Raw genomic sequence first — 13,363 nt, 5'->3', positions numbered from 1 at the left:
TTTTTCTGGTTACATTATATTAACTGCACAGAATTGTAATAATCAAAAAATTATAAAATGCTTCTCAAATTATTTTCTTACTATTATTTTTATAAATAAAGCATCTTGTTTGACTGTGCTTATTTTTCATGATAAAATAATTTGAGCTTTTAATGTTTAATTTTTAATTTCAAGAATTTGTTTATTCTAAAATAAATCATATATATTGTTACTGTTGAATACAAAATAGAACGGATCAAAATAATTCTAATAAGGTATATATAGACAAAAACCATATATCCAGAAAGTTTATTGTAATAAAATTGCATGACAACGGGCGCTACACATTTCATTATGGACAGTTTAATTGTATTCTATTTGTCATTTTATCATTTTATTTTATGTATTTGACATTATGGCATTGCCATTTGATAACAATTAAGAAACTATCATAAAATTTCATTAATTCTATAAATATTGAAAATATAATTGACCATTTAACTTAAAAGAATCAAACATTGATTCATCATTGTCAAACATCATCCGTCCCTATTACTAATGTTAGAACAAATTTTTAAAGTGATTTTGATGATATTCCAGGAATATATCTTATCCTAGGAATATATCTTAAATGTGCTTAATATAAATTTGGTGTATTTTTATGCTAAAAAGAATACATAGTCTAAAATCATAATATAAATGCTATCATATCTCAATTTTCTTGAAAATTTCAAATATTAGCATTTAGAACATAATGATTGATATACAAAATTGCTAAACTTGTATATTCAAAATTAAATTTTTCTTAAATTGAAAATTTTTAATTTAAATTTATAAGAAAAATTGCATATAATCTCTTTAAACTGAGTTATTGAACTTATTTCGATTAGTTCGATACTTTTACGTTAGATTCAGATCAGATTATATTTTACGAAGAAACTAGCTAAAAGATAATAATTTTACCATTTGGTAGCGAGTTTCTACTCTTTGTGTACATTCGGTATACTATTTGGATTTGGTTGTTGCTGAGCGGAATTCGATGCGACCTGTGGACTTTGTTGTTGGCTGTCTGATGCAACTCCTGGATTATTCGGCGAGACGTTATTCTGAATATTTTGTGGCACTTCGTTCTGTGTCTGTTGCTGTTGTTGTTGCGCTTGTTGGACCTGCGGAGGCTGGCCCTGGAATTGTTGTTGAACTTGCTGTGGTTGGGTTTGGTATTGTTGATGATCCTGTGGAGCTTGGAATTGCTGTTGATGTGGCATTTGCGCTTGATATTGTGGCGGGTGCGCTTGATATTGTTGTTGTTGCGATACTTGGCCCTGGTAATGCTGTTGCGGAACCGGAGCCTGATAGGGTGGAACTTGACCCTGGTATTGCGGCGGTGGTACATGACCAATCGGTTGTTGCGCCGCTGCATGTCCCGGATACTGCTGCTGATGCATGGAGTCTTGGTATTGCGGCGGGAACTGCGAAACAACGATTGAATTAGTACATCGAGAAGAGACAGTATCGCGTGTTCAATAAAGAACTCGAATTCGCAAGATGCGTGTCTCGCGGTTTTGAAAATTTTGCCTTTACTCACCTGTTCGTGCCGGACGGGTAGATGTGCATTGTCAGGGGGTGGTGGCAACTAACAACAACAACAGAAAGTGCACAAGCTATGTTAATTATCCTAATCACTACAGACAGCATGTCTTAATCCTTTGAAGCATGGTGTAACATATATATGTTATATCTCCCGAAATGTAAAAAAAAAAGTAATACTTTTTCCAATTTCCTTAAAAGTTCGCACCTTTATGTATTTTGATCTGCTGATTCCGAATCTGATGTCAAAATTTTGGAATTTGCGAAGGTTAGCTAAATATAGCGGCTCAAAAGTATGAAAATTTAACCCTTTAAAGCATACATTTCATTTTCTTTTCACTTCTTTTTTGTAAAACTTGTCATTTGGGGGATTTTTAGGGATGTTAATTACGAATCTGAAGTCAGACTTAAAAAATTTTTTAAATTCACAAGATTGCAGATACAAAATTGCAGATATGGAGGACTACATAATTTTTTTTGCAATTTTAGTCCTCTATATTATATCCGTCATCTTAAATTTGAAACATTTTTTAATTCTGACTTTAGATTCATAATTAGCGCTTCCGAATATCAAGTTCTATAAAAAAAAAAATGGAAGGAAAAATGTGTGCTTCAAAGAGTTAAACGGCCGATGGCGATAGCAATGGCGCAACTATACGCACAAAATCGTCATTAACGGGCGCTTGTATACACATGTCGTGCTAATTATAATCACGCATATATTGAAATATATACGAAAAAAATCGATTTAATTGAGAAAAAGAAAAAAAGAAATAGAACATTCTCTAAGTTCATTTCGAGCATGCTGTCGAATGAATGTATACGAAAGCGGAAAATAAAATTGTTCGAATACATATTTAAAGTCTATATACAATAATAATATACAAAATCAAATCACTTGATATATAGATATGCGGGGATTTAATGTTGTGAATAATTACTACAGCACACAACTACATTTATGACTTACTTATCTATTTGTCTTTTAATGCACTCGCAATATATGATCAAATACTCACCATTCCCTTGGCGACCATCTTCTGTACCTCCTCTTGCCTACGTCTCTCGTAAGCTTCGTACTCTTGTTGAGAGTAAATCTGCTCCTCGTCCAGTCCTTGCCATCCTTCGTCTTTTTGGAAATCAGGTTTTTTCGTCTGTTCTAAAAATTCCTGGTAACTGTAATAAAAATAAAATGTTAGTAACATGTTCCTTTCTTACGAGCAACTTTATAAATTGATGAACATAAATAATACTGAATTTCTGATAATTCGTTGAAACATATACCTTATAAGACCATCGTGATTAAGGTCAGCCTCGTTGAACACATGCTCCCTCATTCTTTCCATTTCCTCGCGTCTTTCGTAAATATCGTCCTCAGGAGCGCCTTCGCTGTAAACTTTATCTAATTCCTTTAAGAACAGAGCTTTCACTTCGTCTTGATCCCAAAAACCATTACCATCCAGATCTGGAAGAATTTAAATGATATGCATAAATAAATATATATATATATATATATATATATATATATATATATATATATACACCTTTTATAATAATATAATATAATAATAATAATGATAAAGATAATAAGATCTCATACATACCGTGAAGATAAAAGAATGTCTTGGGATTAAAGTCTTGATTCTCCATGTGATCTTGTTTCTCCCATACTTCTTCCAATTGTTGCTTACTACCAGGGTGATGAAACTATAAACATATTATTTGTTAGATGAAGTATAAAAGAAAATTATCTACACATATCCATTTGCCAACTTACAGGTTGGTGATCCTTATGCTTCTTCTTCAACGCTTCTAACTCCTCCTCATATTTCTTCCTTTCCTCCTCCTTCATACCTTTCAAGAATGAAATTTGTTAAGTTAAGAGCCAACAATCATGTAAACACTTTAATCATTCATTACATTTTGTCATAAATGACACCACTTCGCATATTAATAAATAAGTATAGAAGTATCATGTTCTGTTACCGGTATTACCCTTCATCTTTTGCTCCTCCTTAAACTTCTTCTGCATCTCGTACTCTTTAAACTCCTCGCGTCTTCGTTTATCAGCCTCGGCCAAGTCTCGCGTAGTCTGCAACATTTTAGTAAGAATTTAAAATATATCTTTATTAAACGGAATAAAGCCTGTATAGAATTTTTTAAGAGTTTCTAAACGTCCAGATGTCCTACCTTTGCGATCAATTTTTTTAAATCGTCTATCTCGAATGTATGCGTATTGGAGTGATCCAAATGCTCTGCTATCTTCAAATGACCCATATCTAAGCCGTTCATCAGATTATATTCTTTGGTAGCAAGATGCCTTAGCCTCTCCAATTCTTCTCGTTTCAACTCGTCCAGCTTTGTTCTGACCTTATGGTTCACAAACTGCAGTTCGTGTGCTATCTCGCCTGACTACGTACGAAAATATTTATTGAAAATTGGAGGTTGCACTCACATACACACAAAAGTTTAGGATAAATACTTAATTTTATAACATTCGAAAATGTCGTTACTATAAGAAAAAGAATTCTACAAAAGACTAAATTATATTCAATATAGCACAATACATCCCAGAATTATCCTGTATGCATACAGAATGCTTTGACAAGTCCTAGGACGTCTTGTGCGTTTCCAGAATTATCTCAGGATATCTATAACTGAATATTATTTTGAAAATTACACTTACGCGTATTTCGCGTTCGTTGGCCTTCTCCAACTTTTCACGAAACTCCACATCACTTTCCAAAGCTTGAATCACTTCTTTCAGGTACCTGTGATATTCCATAACATTCTCCTACAAATAAAGAAACAAACTTTTGCAGCAATATCACGAAATGATGTTATACTCGTATAAGGAATCTATCTAAAAATATCTTACTAATTCCGAATCCTCAACCTCATCTTTCTTGGTCTCGACTTCAATTTTGTTTTGCGAGACGGGCGGCGCGACCGATGTTTGTATTACTAAAATTGCCAAGAGTAACGGTACAAGGTGCTGCATCTTTCTGTAATCAAAAAAAGGAAAAGAAATTGTGAGGAAAATAATAAAAAATACATAAAATTTTTTAATATAAAGCGGAAACAAAGTAACACATATCACCTGAATGTGTGTATTTAGTTTGACTAAAATATATTTAGTCTTTGTCCTATCTGCTGCTGTATGTAAAATATTTTACTTGATAAAATATCTTGACTGACGATGATTGATCACAAATAAATTAATGATAATCTTGAAGTAAAAATGTTTCCTTGCTGACGTGGCATTATCGGCATATTTTACTAAAAGCTTTCGACATTATCTACTCATTTCCATTAAATAACTTAACGGAATTTGGGTAACCACATGTGTTGTACAAGTGGCGTCATGCATACGCGATACTCTCATATCAGAAAGGTCGCGGCTAATTGCACTCAACAGTGAAAAATTATAAAATGCTACAAATGACGTAAATAGCAATTAACTTATGTCTGGCCATAAATAAGCCTTCAGAAATGTTCAGAAATGCGAGATATAAAGAATATTATAAGTGCAATCGTAGTAGAATTGGTCATTAAGCTCAACAGCAGAAACGCAATAATTTTCAGCATGACGTTTCACCAACTCTGATAACACGTCATGCTAACAAGTCTTATCTTTACCAAGGTTCTTGTTCCAATCTTAATGTTAATATTGTGAAATATACTCAGTGAAGTGCTAAGATATTCTAATATAATTCTGGATATATAGGTAACCAAATCTACAGAAACAAATCTTGTGCAGTGTCAGCTATAAATGTTCGTTGAGAGCACGCTAGTAGAAATATAACAAGATCTGTTGACAGAATATAATTTTTACTGAATCATAATATCCTCGAATACTTGTTAAGACATTTTGAAACACGTCATTTAAATGCTGTATCTAAATTCTCTCTTGTACTACTTGAATAGCATGATTAGTACGTAGAACAATTACGATTCATCAAATTACCTCTACACCTTTGTTAATTTTTTACAATAGAAACATCTGTTTCTTGAAATATACGGTACATATGTCCCAAAGAGTAACGTCACAGTCTCATGCAATACTCAATGAAATTGACAACGCAACCAGATAGAAGTGCGAAGACGCGGCAAGAGCGTGTAAACGCGATCAAGGCTGCGTGACGAGCAGAGTGGAAAAGTGAGAGAGTGAAAGTTTCCGCGCGAGAGCAACTAGGCTCAAATTAATTGACAATGTGGATTCCAGAGTAGACCAGTATTTCCCTAGAATAATGAGTTCGAGTGGCAGACTTGCGCACTCGACTATCAGAGAGTCTATCTGAGTCTATCTATCGACTATCAGAGTCTTTGGCATATCGAAGGCTGCACTTCAAAATGTACTGATAATAATAAAGATCTATGATACATACAATAGTCTATATTCTGAACTCTCTTTTATCGCTACAAGTTGCTCAGAAGTCTTGTGATTGGCTATAAGCCACTTTTAGAAACGTTTTTTTGCGACAAAAAAAAAAGAGTTCCAAGTGTGAACCAACATGAAGTATAGATTTTCAATACTGTCAGCACATTCCGGAATACAACCTGAACACTTCAAGTCGAACACGTCGGATATCCTTGCACTGTGACTATTAATACCACGTCTAACCTTTCACTTTTTCATCCTCGCGGCTCGAAATCACGATATCACACGTCTCTCGCGACAGAAGACACAGTCGTGTCCGAGAGTTCTCGCGGACGACAGGTAAACTCAAGCGGTCGGCAACTTACATCGAAGCACGTTGAGATATCATGGCCCAATGTTTAAAAAACGATGTGGCCGTCAAACAGCCGGCTGCGCATTGGAGTGATCTAGCGTTGACGGAGACGTCTGACGACGATGGACAGACAACACCCACAATCCAAGCGCAAACGCGGCCAAATGGCACTACTGATGGATTGTCAAGACGGTGAAGCGGAGCGAGCGGAACAAAGAGCACGTGGCGCCCTCCAAAGAGAGACGGCCACGTTCGCTTTGCACTCTTTCGTCCTGAATGGGCACGTGTACGATTAAAGGGAGCACGTGAATGAATGCCGGCGGCGTGAACGAACGGCTACGCGTGCACGCTAGATGACGCCAGCTGTTCCGTCCGTCGAAATGACAGTTCTCGGTGGGACGCGACTGTTCGCGCAGCGAGCAGAGTGCTACACGACGCCGCTGACTTTTCCAGCACGTGTTCAATAAAAGGGATCTGTTTAATGGCGAATACGTGCCTCGACACAGTGAAAGAGACGCAGTATGAATGAGAAATCCTTCCTCGGCATTCTGCGTTAAGTAGTTATACATTTAAAATATTTAAATCGAGGATGAATTATTTAGAAGCGTCTTTCCTCTTTTTCTCCTTATCAGGTCGTAGAGGCGAGGCCTTTCGTAATGCAGCGCGTAAAACCGTAGCTTGTTTAGCTGGTATGCAAATCCAGCTCCCTTGAATGTTTCAGCGAGATTCTATAGTTAATTCGATAACAAATAGAGGTAAGCTCCTTGTTCTCGTATCGACGGGTCGGCCGTATGTATACATAGAAAAATACATACTGCATTCGAATAAATGTTGCTTGTATTTCATAAGTTTATGTATCCGCAAGTCTCTCTTAAGTTCATCATAAGCATCGAATTAATTCAAAATATATTCTAAATTCTAAGAAGTTTGGAAGATTAGCATTTCAATCAAGATTATTAAACTAAAAAAATTTATCTATTTACATAGAGTCAAACCAACTTTTTCTTCGATAAAGTTGTATAATATAGAGAGAATAAATTTTTCTTTGAATGTATGACGAGTCTTTCTAAAAGTTGTGATAAGCATATTGTAAGACTATTATCAAGAAAATATTCTTCGTTAAAAGTTACTTAAAAGAAAAAAAAGTAAACAATCGCTTTTCGTAGCAATAGAATGATATTTTTCTGTGTGTACGGACGGACTGCGTAATTTTGTTCGGAGAAGCCTTAGATCGGTATCTCTGTGCGATCGAGCGCGTAATTTAAGCGTATTCTAAACATTGTTTAACCGTGCAACGTGTGTAAGCTTATCGTACGGCGCGTAACACAGATAATTATGGTTGTTTCGATTCACGGCTGGATAGTTACACTGGCCGAGTGCCAGACATATTCGCGGACGTGCAAGCCGTACAAATAAACCGACTAACAGTCAATGATGACTATCCACCTACCACGCCGAGATCTAATCTAAAGTTAGCGCAAACTTATCAGGCTCGACTCTTTGACTTCGATCGCGAAAAGATAACCGCCCGCAAATAACGTCGGTCCGTTTCTTCTTTCGGCGAAACAAGATCCGCCGGGGGAATTTCCCCCGGGCCAATTAATCATGAGCAAAGCAAACAGTTCTCTCACCGCCTCCCTTTCTTTTCTTTCTCTCTACTCGATTGCAAAGGGAACAATCGAGGGGCGTTTAACGTGACGTCGTAAGGTCGACCGTAAAATTCGCGATCGAGCCGGCTAAATCACGATCGAGAAACAAAAAGGCAAAAGCGACACGTTCAAACGCGGCCGCGGCAAAGTGAAAATCTATTACCGGGCTTAAAGGCTCGGGCCAATAACCCCATTTACGTTTTATGGCCGGCTGCTCTATCTTGATTTGGACGGCAAGTAGGTTCCCGGTGTTTCTCGCCCTGGAAACCGGAAAGAGAACAAGCGCGCGAAGAAGAAAGACAGAGACAGAAAAGAAACAGAGAGAGAGAGGTGGAGGGAGAGAGAGAGAAAGAGAGCGAGAGGCAGAAGGAAAGAAGAGTAGAAGAAAGAGGAAAGAAAGTGCCCCATGACGGCATCGATGGCGAACGAACACGCCGACAGAGCAAAGTGGTCTTCGAGTATATATACGAGTGGGCACTAAAGTTTACGACCACGCCTCTGACCGATCGAAACCTGGACACGATTCTTCACTTTACACCAAGCCGAAGTCTCGGAACACCCGTGCCGCGCCGGCAGAGACACTCAGAACCACGATCCGCTGAAATCGCGACGATATCCTTGACTTCCGATCGGGATTTAAACCGTCCGCCCCACGACGCCGACGGTGCTCGCGCTTCGTCGCATAATTTCGAATCATAAATTATATTATCGAAAGAAGGGGGCGAAAGAGAGATTTGTCTACACATATCTCGAGGTAAGAGTCTCCTAATTAACGCGTTGTTACCCGAGATACTGATCGCGCCGATAGTATCGGCGATAGGATGCCGTACAAATTTTCGAGACCAATCTTTTGGAGCGTAGTGTCTCTCTCGAAGGCTAGGATTTATCGCATTTCCACAAATTAGCACAGGAGCGTCGAGGAATTCTAAAACACCGCATTTTAAGCATTATTCTAATAATAATACCTGTACTGATTCTCCTTTTCAATTATCTACGAACTACGAACGCAGATAATCAAATCTGCAGAAGATTATTTTGCCATTGTCTGTTAAAGATTTTTGTCAGCAGACCGCTAGCAAAGATACAGGATCTGCTAATACGATGGCAGATTGACGGCAGAAACCGAGCACAATCTGTAATTCCACGACCATTTAAATGAATTTAAATGGAACGCACCGCAGATCCGGCACGATTTCTGCTGCCAATCTGCTGTCATGTTAAGTTAGAAGGCACTCTGTTGACACAGCTTGAACTTGATGCGTGAACACAAATAGCCATATCTATTGCAGAATTCTGATTAAATTTGCTGTTAATCTGCTGATATATCACTAACATTTTGCTTACTGAGAAAATACAAGGCTTCATAACCGGGATCTCGTTGCGAAAAGACACATTTTCCCGATGACGAAACGCTCGATTGATTGTGCAACTATGCTGTACCGCCCCGTTTTTATTAGATCGACCGACCCCCCATCAGTGTTTCGGTGACAAGACGAACGCCGAAGAGATCACACGCGCTTTCCACGTTCCGAGAGCGACATGACACGAGCGCTGGATCGGGCGATCGCGCAGACGTGGAAGCCACCCCACCAAGGCTTCCCGGCCGAGGTTTGAATTCTTTTGGACGGTCATTAGGACGGTATACCTGTGTCTACAATCTTTTGTAGTCTCCTGTTACCCTGCCGGCCACAATGGCCGGGCCTGGACAAGTGTTTTCGTATCTGATTGACCCATCTCCGCGGGGCAGGGCTCCGACAAACGGCTAATTTTTCTTCGAGCTAACGACCTTCGTATACCTGACGTCCCTCTATATCTCTAACCTCTCCTCTCTCTCCCCTTGGCCTCTCTCCGTCTCGCTCGCTAGCCACCCGGGCGCCCAATTTCGCTTCTTTTGTCTTTTCCCGCGGTACGTCGCTCCCTTTTAGCTCCAACTCCCGCGAAAACTGCATAGTCACCGGAAATGCACGCGATCCCAGCCGGCGCGGCGAGTACTCGTCATACAAAGCGGAATTCTACCTCGTTCTCTCTCTCCCTCTCTCGCTTTCTGCTCCTACCGCTCATCCCCTGTAGCCCTGCAGTCCGTTTCTCCCTTCTCCTCCACGTCGTCTTTCGGGTACGCGCTCCCGAGAGGAATCGAGCCGATGTGGCCCGCACGGTCCATCCCTCCACCAGCGGACCACCTACCGCGCGGGAACGCCGTGTCCTGTCGAGGACCCGCCGCGAGGAGGGTCCTCACGTTTTTTTACCGTTACTCGTTTCGTTCGCGGAATTCATCGGGAAATATGAGATCGGGAAGGAAGGTGGGTGCACACGATGCGCGCGCGGTCGCTATAACGCCGCGTATATCTCTCCCTTCTAATGAATGAAGGCGCGCGCGCGTGAGCGTGGCGAGTAATTATGGACCGCCGACGAAATTCGTCGGGGGAGAACCCGCTTCGTGGTTCGGGACTCGTCTGGGAAAAAAAATTTGTCTGCATTAACAAAATGTTTGATGAAATATGAACGAACCAGAATCTCAATTGTAGTCACCAGAATTCTGTATTCAAATTAACAAGATTTCTGATTAATTCTTAAACAGAATTCTGGTAACTTCAACTGGAAACCTGGTTCGTTAATACTTCACCAGATATTTCATTAATTCAATCAAACTTTTTTTTCCGTGCATGATTCGTTGATAGCCGGCTTCACGCGATTCCGCCAATATACGCCGACGTTGGCCGAATGTGGCATTAGCCGTATCGCATGTGAATTATAAACCTTTTAATTATTTTTCTTTTTCTCTTTACCAGACCTTTGTGTCGGCCTACGATTGTATCATCCAGAACTAGTTTAAAATGAAGTACTTTGAATCGGGGCCACACGTCGGATACGCTGAATCTCACACAGGCATTTCGCGAATCTTCCACTAATATTTTAGCACATCTTCAATGTTGCACAAGGTGAGATTCGTATACACGAGAGCAATGTGTAACTACAATGTGTTCTCCTTAACGTATCTGTGTCATACGTTGCAATCGATGTATCGACATCGCCAACTACACGAACGACCGATCGACCGGTAACTTTCGAATGTTACAAACGTGACGTATCGATTCTCATGTACAGTATCTTCGTCCACTCGCTCGCTTATTCATTCGCTTCATATGGTGTTCCGTGTCGTCGGTTTTACTTTTACTTTACTTTTGACTTTCTCCACGGCGCGATCATAATCAGACGCGATGCTCTCTGCATTGCTCTTTGCGGCTTGCTTGACCCCGCAGATAATTTTCGTTGTATTCGTCAGTGCCTTAAGTATTTTTCCTCGTTTTCTCACGAAAGGATTCATCCGACCTTATCTTGTTCGAGAGATAACTCTAGAGATAATACTAGGGATTATTCTTGGGATAATTGTCGCATCATTCTTCTCGTGTTTCTTCGTAGACCTTTCTCAGTTTCCTTTCTCCAGCTCCTTCTTGTCTTCACTCTTTCCTTTTAACATCGACGAAAAATTCAAGACACATATTATGCACGCGTATACTTAATATTGTCTTTCCTAAATTATATTTCTGTCATCCTCTCCAAGACTTAGAGACCGTTTCGTTTTTCCATGTGTAGTCCACAGCGACTACGAAGACTAAATGTAAATTAGGCTCGAAAGCCTCACTCGAGGATCTCCTTTGAAAAACAAAACTCTCGCGCGGACACCTGTCCCGAGAGTCACCCTCGGCGCTACGCTCGTTGAAGAGCTTTTTGCCATCAAGAGATGTTTTCAGGTAAAACTTCCCAACAGATGACGTTAATCACCTTTGAAATTATATATTTTTGTTATTGTCGCGAACGGAGAATCGCATGGTCACGCTTTCGGGCGTTGCAGTCTCAAAGAGCAGTCTCAGAGAGCGCTTTTGATAACACATTCTCTCGCCGCCGCCGTTTGGCGTCAAACACAAACGTCCGATCCTGATCGTCACCCCGTCAATGCGATCATACGGATGACGTGAGATCGATGATGAGAGATCGTGTGACCATTATTGGTGCTAAATACGCGGCCAGGCATCGACAGCATCTCACGGCGAGAGGATCCTCCTCTGCGCGACGAGTGTGCGACGAGTGTGCGACGAGTCTCCGATACTAGAGTACCAGAGTGCCGTCGCTGACTGCCGCCTTCAAGAATGGACATACGGAATTACGGAGTCCATCGTGCAACCTCTCATTTCCCTCCTACTGCAATCAGCGGCATTTAAGCCTGGCTTTCGAGCGTTTAAGCATTTAGCCGCTTCCGCCATATCTCGCGGTTGTCTTGTACCGGGCTTGTACTTTTTTCGCGGAACCCGGATGGCTCTCCCTCGTTTGGTTCCCAGAAGAACGGACGTGCCGATAGACTCGAGTTCTCGTGGTGTGTCACCGAGCGGAATTGTGCCAGTCATCGTTCATTCTCGGCCGTCTTATCGTCGAATAATCTAGGTAAAGATTAATAAGCGATACGCGACCCGACAGTCGCACTCAGAATGCCGAATTCTTTGTTAATGGGGACAGAAACGGAGAATGAGATATGAGAATGAGTCTTCTTTGCCTCTCCTCTGTTTGTCCTTCTTATTGCGTCCTTGGATAAGGAAAAACAAGGCATCGAATTCCACATTCTTCTCACATTATCCTTAAATAAAAACAAACATTTTCATATTTCAAATGTGACAATTTCATATGTCTCCGAAAGTCTCTGTTCTGTATCTCTGCAAGCTCCTCGTGTACCCGCGAGTATCGCCGAGCGTGGTGATACCGATACCTTCCGAATGAGAACCTGGATTCTTTCTCTCTCGATTCGAGCTCGAGGTTTGCGAGTCCGGCCGTGAGTCCTTCGCGATCGCTCCCCTTTCGATATTGCGATAACGCAATCGGCGATCCGCGCTCGTTTCTTCCCCCCGTAGAAGTCGCCTTCTATTCTACCTATCAGCCGGCGTGGAATAATTTCACACCTGGGTACCGCGCGAGGCGCGTCGACGCGAGAAAGGTCAGCCGGATATCGGCGAGTTTCGGAATGTATACTATCGAGTGAGAATGATTATCGACTAGCTCTCTCGCTCCCTTTTTCTCTCTTTCTCTCCCGTCGACCGATTCGCTATCGCGCGCCGGATTTCTTTTTCTCCTTCTTTCTTTTTTTTTTTTTTTGCCAATCGGCCGATGTAAACCGCGAAACGTGGAACGGCTGTCGCGAAACGCGACGTTGACGCTTTCCAAATGTCACACGTAGCTTTCGATTTTCCGCTTGTCGCGGCGAACGGCGAGGAAAGTCGGCCGACGACGCGAAAGGTCAGCCGGATGTTCAAGATAATTTCGGAATGCGTATCGTTAATTGGAGAATCGCTGCGTCGTTGCTCGGAAGATTCTCTCTCTCTCTCTCTCTCTCTCTCTCTCTCTCTCTCTCTCTCTCTCTCTCTCTCT

General features: G+C 40.8%; 1 protein-coding gene across 7 annotated transcripts in view; it reads right to left on the bottom strand.

Moving 5' to 3' along the window:
- Window positions 1-257: 257 nt before the first annotated feature.
- LOC116846935 (nucleobindin-2) overlaps window positions 258-13,363 on the bottom strand; it is a 22,664-nt gene continuing 9,558 nt past the window's right edge. The window contains exons 1-12 of one of the 7 annotated variants that reach the window (XM_032821354.1): window positions 5,534-5,678; window positions 4,667-4,722; window positions 4,445-4,571; window positions 4,253-4,360; window positions 3,757-3,978; window positions 3,553-3,658; window positions 3,344-3,420; window positions 3,171-3,273; window positions 2,851-3,031; window positions 2,586-2,742; window positions 1,565-1,612; window positions 258-1,448 (exon numbers count right to left, since the gene is read on the bottom strand). In XM_032821354.1, the coding sequence (XP_032677245.1) occupies window positions 960-1,448; window positions 1,565-1,612; window positions 2,586-2,742; window positions 2,851-3,031; window positions 3,171-3,273; window positions 3,344-3,420; window positions 3,553-3,658; window positions 3,757-3,978; window positions 4,253-4,360; window positions 4,445-4,567 (1,614 nt within the window). In that variant the 5' untranslated portion in view covers window positions 4,568-4,571; window positions 4,667-4,722; window positions 5,534-5,678 and the 3' untranslated portion in view covers window positions 258-959. Of the gene's footprint in view, window positions 1,449-1,564; window positions 1,613-2,585; window positions 2,743-2,850; window positions 3,032-3,170; window positions 3,274-3,343; window positions 3,421-3,552; window positions 3,659-3,756; window positions 3,979-4,252; window positions 4,361-4,444; window positions 4,572-4,666; window positions 4,723-5,533; window positions 5,694-6,190; window positions 6,482-13,363 lie in introns of those variants that run through there. The other 6 variants (XM_032821349.1, XM_032821350.1, XM_032821352.1 and 3 more) reach the window with 6 other exon arrangements.

Source organism: Odontomachus brunneus, unplaced genomic scaffold (genome assembly GCF_010583005.1).
Source record: "Odontomachus brunneus isolate Ranch 3 - 2012 unplaced genomic scaffold, Obru_v1 Obru_scaffold_072, whole genome shotgun sequence".
NCBI lineage: Eukaryota > Metazoa > Arthropoda > Insecta > Hymenoptera > Formicidae > Odontomachus > Odontomachus brunneus.
This window is presented reverse-complemented; position numbering and strand designations above follow the sequence as displayed.